This window comes from Corvus kubaryi, unplaced genomic scaffold (genome assembly GCF_017639235.1).
Source record: "Corvus kubaryi isolate FWS band 111438036 unplaced genomic scaffold, C.kubaryi_AGA036_p1.0 37237, whole genome shotgun sequence".
Taxonomy (NCBI): domain Eukaryota; kingdom Metazoa; phylum Chordata; class Aves; order Passeriformes; family Corvidae; genus Corvus; species Corvus kubaryi.
In genome coordinates this window covers 291,201-298,945 of record NW_024581068.1, presented here as the reverse complement: position 1 = coordinate 298,945, position 7,745 = coordinate 291,201, and the positions used below count along the sequence as shown (strand labels likewise).

The following is a 7,745-nucleotide window of genomic DNA, read 5'->3' as shown; positions in this document are numbered from 1 at the left end:
CCCAATCCCTTCTCCAGCCCCTCATTCCCTGGGAATGGCCCCAATCCTTGTAGGAAAAGGGAAGGGAAAGCGGGATCAGGAGTGCTCCTTGGGGCCTGTGGGAAGCTTATCCTGGGATATTTTCTGGGATAAATCCTGGAATGGGTTGGGTTGGAAGGAACCTTAAAACCTTGTCCATGGACAAGGACACCTTCCATAAATCCCTCCAGCCCAGCCTTGGACAATTCCAGGGATCCAGGAGCAGCCACAGCTGCTCTGGGAATTCCATCTCAGCCCCTCAGGCAGGAATTTCTTCCTAAAAAATCCTGGTTAGAGTGTGGATCCCACCAGGATTCCTTGGATCCTTCTGCAAACCCTCCCTGCCCATTCGATTGCTGCCATGAATAATTAATTTCTAATTAAAAATTAATCGGAGCATCCCATGGAAGCAATTTCCTCTCTCCCCTTTCCCCTTCCTTCCCTGTGGAATTCCCGAGGCCCAGGGAGGACCCTTTGGAGCGGTTCCTTGCCCTGGAAACCCCAAACCCGATTTAATTCCTCATTTCCCGCCCCCAAATTCCCAATCCTGAAATCTCCCAGCAGCTCCTGCTCTGCTCATTTAGCTCAGTAATTACTGGGGTAATTAACTCTAATTACTGCTGCGAACAAGCCGGAATTCTCCACCATCCAGGAACCCCAAATCTGCTGGAATCTGCCCCGAAATGGAGGCGGGGACTCCCAAAGGACACAAACCCACTCCCATCCCGATGTTTGGAACCCAAACCGTTCCTCTCCGAGCTCAGATTTTTTGGGAAGCATCCCAGAGCCCCCTGGGTGCCATGGAAACCGCGGGTTGTGCCCTGGCAGCGATGAGCCACCGTTAATTCCCGTTTTCCGGGATATTTTGGACTTGGCATGAAGCAAATTTATGCAAAACGCTGGAATCCATCCATGGAAATGAGGCTGAGCCCGTGGATTCACCGGAGCGGGAAATCAGCGGGGTGGGTTCGGTCAAACCTACAGATCCTGCTCGAAAAGCACCAAAAACGACCAAGTTTGGCTTTTTTGGGGTCTCCCAGCAGGCAGCTCCTGGTTCTTGGGGGTTTCCCATGGAATTGGAGATGGAGGGATAACCCAACGCCCGGGGAATTTGGAATTCCCTTTCCTTGTGTGGCTGAGGGGGATTTTTGTACCCAGTGAGGGCTCGGCCTCATTTTGTGGGGTGGGGGTGAAATTCCCGCTTAGGGACAGCCCTGGGAAAGGGGATGGGATGATCCCGATGGAGGAAACGGCTCTGTGGGGATCAGAATCCCACTGGGATGGGGTGATCCCGATGGAGGAAACGGCTCCGTGGGGATCAGAATCCCACTGGGATGGGGTGATCCCGATGGAGGAAATGGCTCCGTTGGGATTGGGATGGGATGATCCCGATGGAGGAAATGGCTCCGTGGGGATTGGGATGGGGTGATCCCGATGGAAGAAATGTCTCAGTTGGGATCGGAATCCCGCTGGGATGGGGTGATCCCGATGGAGGAAATGGCTCCGTTGGGATCGGAATCCTGCTGGGATGGGCAAGGGGATGATCCCAATAAAAAGCTCCCTTGGGATGTGAATCCCTCCGGGAAGGGGGATCCAGGCCCGCATTCTTGGGAAGCTCAGCTGGGAGCAGCCACCGGCGCCCGGCGCCTGCCGATGTTTATCCATTCCCGGCCTTTTCCAGGATAAAATCGCTCATGGAAAGCAAACAGCCGGAGTTTACCGGGCCCACGGGATGGAGCCAAGCCCAGCAACGCCGCTTTAATTAAAATCCGGAATTCCAGGCGGCCGGAACCGATGGCAGGGGCCGGATGCTCCCGCAATTCCCACCTGCTCCGCTGTCAGCATGGAAAACCACGGACTGGGCATTCCTGGCGGAGCAGCGGGATTCGGGAGCCCAGCCAGGGAAGAGGAAGCCGGAATCGCATGGAGAACAACCCCAAGCCCTGCTTGCGCTCCAGGAAGGATCGGAGCCTTTTCCATAATTTCCATGATTTGGGAATCAGGGATGTGCTCCCAGCCCTGGCTTTGAGGAGGAATTCCAGGAATTGTCCCTTTTCCTGCTGTTGTGGTGACATTTCGGGGCAAACCCTTCATCCATGTTTTTTATGGAATTTTAGCTTTTCCGCCTTTTCCACCTCTTCCACTCCCACCCCTCTGCCCTCATTGAGGGATAAGGAACCAGTCTCTCCACACCAAAGGAACATTTATCCATGAAATCCACGGAGGGACGATCCCGACGGTCACACGCAGACGCTTTGGGAAGGACGGTTGGGTTCCCTCTCTCTCTCTTGGGATGCTCCCATGGGAAGAACTTCCCAGAAAGCTCCTTCCGGCTGCCGCCACCCCAAATCCCAAATTCCCGAGGGATCCCCTGGGATCGGGAGCCCTTTGGTCCGGGATGGGGATTTTAAGGAGACCCTCAGCTGCTCCTGGGTCTCGCTGTCCCTCTCCGGGACTTTCACTGAGGAGTGGGATTTAACATCCAGCAGGAATGGGATTTGGGGTGGGTATTCCATAGGAATGGGATTTGGGCTGGATATTTGGGGTGGGTGTTCCATAGGAATGGGATTTAGGGTGGATATTCCAGCAGGAATGGGATTTGGGGTGGATATTCTTCAGGAATGGGATTTGGGGTGGATATTCCAGCAGAAATGGGATTTGGGGTGGATATTCTTCAGGAATGGGATTTGGGGTGGATATTCCAGCAGGAATGGGATTTGGGGTGAGTATTCCAAGGAAAAGGGGGATTTCCATGCATTATAATAATTGTGTTCCTTATCCAGCTGGACATGGGATTTTGGGGCAGGGTGATGCGTTTGGGACATGAAGAAATCCCAAAATCCCAGAATCCCAGAATGGGGAAGGCCAGAAGGGACCACGCTGGGTCCCGGAGGCTGAAAATAGGAATTTTTTCCGATTGTGGTGATTTAATTATAAATAAACCCCAGGAGCTCCCGGGCTGGGCTCTGCGACCTCGCACAGCTCCGGCAAGGACACGGAAATCCCAAAAAAACCCAAATCCCGTCATCCCTGCGGGAACGCTCCGTAAACAGCGGATCCCGCGCTTCCATCCTGGAATGCTCGGCCGTGAGGGGCTCTCGAGGGACAGCAAAATAAAAACAACACTGAAGACACGGGATGGGCGGGGCAGGCCTTGTGTCCACCGGGAATCCCGGGAAAAACGCTCCAAACAATGGGAATTGCCGCCAGATGGATCCTTGGCTTCGACTTCCAAAGGCGCCGCCGGATCCTTGGCTTCGACTTCCAAAGGCGCCGGGGTTTTTCTGCCCAACAGAACCAAAATAGGCTCGGGCTTGCTCGAATCCCAAAATCCAGCAAAATCCTGAAATCCAGGGGTTGGTGCTGGGGGAGGGACAGTCACACGTGGAATGGGGGGAAAAGGGTGGGTTTTGGAGCAGATTTTGGAGAAGATCCCCAGTGTGGATGGGGAGGGATTTGGGATTTGCTGCTCCAGGCTCCTGTTCAATTGGAATGGGAATTTCTGCATTTCAGGACACAAAGCTGAGCTTAAAATCCAAGGTTTAGGGGGTCAGGAGGTGGCTCCAGGCTGGGATTTGGGGTTTGGGATGGGGGAGTTTTCCAGGTGCTTCCAAAGGGGAGATGGCAGAGGGATGGGAACAGAGCTCTGGGGGATTCTCTCCAGACTCCACTGGTTTTTCTTTCAGGTGCCAGGGAAGAGGCAAAGGAACTCCCCGGCTTTGGAACTGAATCTCTGATCCGAGATCTGCTTAAAAAAACCTGGAAAAGCCTCTGGATTCAGCTGCCCAGGAGATGGAAATGGGATCACAGTCAGGACAAAGGTCCCAGCCCCAAGTCCAGGTGGGGCCACCTCGGTTTGGGCTCTTCAGTCTCCAAAAGGGGAATTTCCTGTGGCTTTTCCAAGGGCTGGGAAAATAATTCTGCCTGAGGATGTTCCCAGGGCTGGATCCCCTCCAGAGCCGGGCTGGGAGAGCTGGGAATGTTCCCCTGGAGAAGGGAAGGATCCAGGGAGAGCTCAGAGCCCCTTGCAGGGCCTGAAGAGGCTCCAGGAGAGCTGGAGAGGGACTGGGGACAAGGCATGGAGGGACAGGACACAGGGAATGGCTTCCCAGTGGGAAAGGGGAGATTGAAATGGGATCTTGGGAAGGAATGAGGGTGGGGAGGGGCTGGGCTGGAATTGCCAGAGCAGCTGTGGCTGCCCCTGGATCCCTGGGAGTGCCCAAGGCCAGGTTGGAGTCCCCTGGGACAGTGGGAGTGTCCCTGGCCATGGCAGGGGCAGGATGGGATCGATGGGATCCGAGGTCCTTCCCTCACACTCCGTGTGTGGACACGGAGCACACATCCCATCTTTTGGGACGGCCTCGATCCCAAATCCTCGTCCCTGCTCCCACCTCCAGCAATAACTCGGCACTTGGAGGGGAAAAGGGACAGCCTGGATTTGGGGCTGGCACCCATTTATGGACAAGCTTTTGCTTTTCCAGCTGCTGGATGATCCCACGGCCCATTCCCAACATCCCGAGTATCCCAGGCCATCATCCTCGCTATTTCCAACAGCTGGGAATTGTTCCCTCTTTATTTCAAGAGCTCCTTTTCCTCGGGATGCCCCAGGAGATTCCCAGGCTGCGAAGCGTCCGCTCCGATCGGAGCCTCAGCTCCTTCCCCGGGGTGATCCCGGTTCTCCCGCCGAGCATTCCCTGGAGCAGACACTTGTCGTTCCCTGCACGTCTGATCCCGGCGATCCGGGGCACAAACACGGAGGCCAGAAGGGCACTGTGGTTATTTATATCCCTATCCACACATGTATTTATATTTCCTTTTTTTTTTTTTTTTTTGGGAATTCTGGCTTCAAACGGGACCCAAACTCTCATTTTTGGGGTTTTTGGAGCCAATCTCCGCTCACCTTTTTACCCCTTTTGAGCTATTTGGGGGTTTTTTTGGGATTGTGGATTTGGGATGGCAGCTGGAAGGGACTCAGGATTTGGCTCTGGATGGTGGCAGCTCCCATAGAATCAGTGGGAAAGGCTTCCCACCCCAAACCTTCCCTCTGACCCCTTCCTTTGGGACCGGTGGGATTCTGCCAAACCAACCCCCCAGGAGGGGTCACACCATTCCCGTTCTCCAGGATTTGGGAAGCAGCGACACGGGAATGTGTCTTGAGGTGACCAGAACAGGAAAATGTGGGAATTTAAGCAGGAAAAATCCCATTCCAAAGCATGTGGAGCTTTGGGACGTGGCATGGCCGCAGGGGGTGGGAGGAAGGTGGGAACGGCTGGAAAAGCTGCTCCTCACAGATGGTACCGGGCAGGATTTGGGGGAAAAAGGATCATTTTTGTCAATCTGCTTTCAGTTGTTCCTGGATCCACCTCTTTGCCCATTCCTTGAATTCCATCCGGAGTCGTGGCTTGAACATGGGTGGGTTCATCTCCGAGATAAACAGGGATTTATCCAGGTTTATCCAGAATGATTGGATCTTCCCAGAGCCACTTTGGAGCCCGGAGAGTCGGGAAGCTCCGGAAGTCGTCCCTGCTTTATTCCCAGAGCTCTCCGTGCTTAGTGGGGTCTGAGGTTCAGCTTTTGGGAATAAATGAGCAATTCCTTGGTCTGCGCAAATCCGCCGAGCGCTTCCATGTTCATCCCTTGTTTCTCCATCGTTCATCCCTCATTTCTCCATCGTTCATCCCTCATTTCTCCATTGTTCATCCCTTGTTTCTCCCACGTTCATCCCTCATTTCTCCATCGTTCATCTCTTGTTTCTCTGGAGTTCATCCCTCGTTTCTCCATCGTTCATCCCTCATTTCTCCAACGTTCATCCCTCATTTCTCCAACGTTCATCCCTCATTTCTCCATCGTTTATCCCTCGTTTCTCCATCATTCATTCCTCATTTCTCCATTGTTCATCCCTCATTTCTCCATCATTCATCTCTCATTTCTCTGGAGTTCATCCCTCGTTTCTCCATTGTTTACCCCTCATTTCTCTGGAGTTCATCCCTCCTTTATCCAACATTCATCCCTCATTTCTCTGGAGTTCATCCCTCATTTCTCTGGAGTTCATCCCTCATTTCTCCATTGTTCATCCCTCATTCCTCCAGAGTTCATCCCTCATTTCTCCTGCAGTGACTCCATTTAGGAGCCCAATTTCCACACCACAAGCAAGAACTCAGAGCAGCAGCCGGGAGCAAATTCCCCCCAAACTGTCCCCGAATTTGTGGCTTTGTTCCCAACAAGCCGAGTTTATCCACTTGGGGTTTTATTTTCCTTTTTCCCTCACTCTGGGTGTGTGTTCATCCACTGGACAAGTCCAGGGAAAATCATCCATCGGAACAGGACTGAAACATTCCACAGATCCATGCACACGTCACGAACTTCATGGTTTTTGCAAAGGAAAAAAAATTCCCTGATTAAAACAAAATCCAGGAGCTGGAAGGGAATCACCTCAACCGTCAGGGTGAAACCAGCCCTACAGAATTCCCGATCTCCCTCCAATCCTCATTTTTGGGATGGAATCCATTTCCAGGGGGTGAGAATCGCTTCAGGGTGGGCTCTCCTTTTCCAGAGCTCCATGGCATTCCAGAGTCCATCCAAGAGGAATCACCTTGGGGCTTCCAGGGAATCACAGGGATTCCTTGTGGTGGTTGAGGAACAGCAACCAAAGCCCGGCTCAGCTCCAAGATCCTTCGGGAGATCCCTTGGGAGATCCTTCAGGAGATCCTTTAGGAGATCCCTTGGGAGATCCCTCGGGAGATCCCTCAGGAGATCCCTCAGGAGATCCTTCAGGAGATCCTGCAGTAGATCCTTCAGTAGATCCTTTGGGAGCGCCCTGCTCCGATCTGTGAGTTTGGAGCAGGAGACCTCGGAGCAGCGGGGTGTGGGTGCCAGCGATGATCCAAGACCGTGCGGGAAGTCCTGGATCTGCGCTGTGGCCGATGATTCCCCATGGAGCTGGAAAGAGCCATTTTGCTGAATTTTGGGACTCAATATTCCCCTGGATATCCAACGGGGAGAATGAAATTAAGGATGGGAGGAGGGAAGGGCAGGATGGGGTCGTTTTCCCGTGGGTGGGATGCACTGGGAGATCCCTCCTGCCTCGCAGAGAGCATGGAAGCACCGGCCAGTGTTGGAATTCCGGAGAAAAACCCGGCTCTGTGCCGTTCCTGCATCCCCTCCATCTGCCCAGTAGCGAGGCGGGGCCAGCCAAACATTCCCAGCGGCCGGCCCCGCAACGGAACACTCAGAACTCATCCCAAGGTTTTGCTGCCGGGCTCTCCCAAGGAAAAGGGACAGGAAAACAGCGCGGGAAACGGCGGCACGGCACGAGCAGGGCGGTGACGCTGAGGTGGCACCCAGGGGACGAGGACGTCCCTAGGTGAGGGTGTTGGAGTAGAAGCTGAGGCTCTCGGAGACCGTCTTGGAGTCGCTGCGGGAGGAGCCGTTGGAAGTCATGTCCAGGGAGAGCCGCTTGGCCCGGCTGGGCTCGTCGGGGTCGTCGTCGGCTGCGCCGAGCGCGGAGGCCACGGTGGTGGTGTCCATCCTGCTGACCTTGGACACCGAGCTCTGCGTGTGCAGGAACCGCGCCGAGCGCAGCTCCAGCCCCTCGTACTCCCCGGCGCTGACCCACGGGCACCAGCGGAATGCGTGCTTGAATCCCAGCCGGAACCTGCGGGACCGGGAGGGGGAGAGACGTGGAGGTGGAACAAGGAATGGGATGGAGGTGGCCAAAGGAACGGGAT

General features: G+C 54.4%; 1 protein-coding gene across 1 annotated transcript in view; it reads right to left on the bottom strand.

Annotated features, from left to right (window-relative positions):
• Nucleotides 1–4,804: 4,804 nt before the first annotated feature.
• The window catches only part of TACR1 (tachykinin receptor 1), a 15,905-nt gene continuing 12,964 nt past the window's right edge, over nt 4,805–7,745 (bottom strand). Inside the window, exon 5 of the mRNA XM_042023165.1 lies at nt 4,805–7,672. Coding sequence (XP_041879099.1) covers nt 7,378–7,672 — 295 coding nt within the window. The 3' untranslated portion in view covers nt 4,805–7,377. The remainder of the gene's footprint in view (nt 7,673–7,745) is intronic.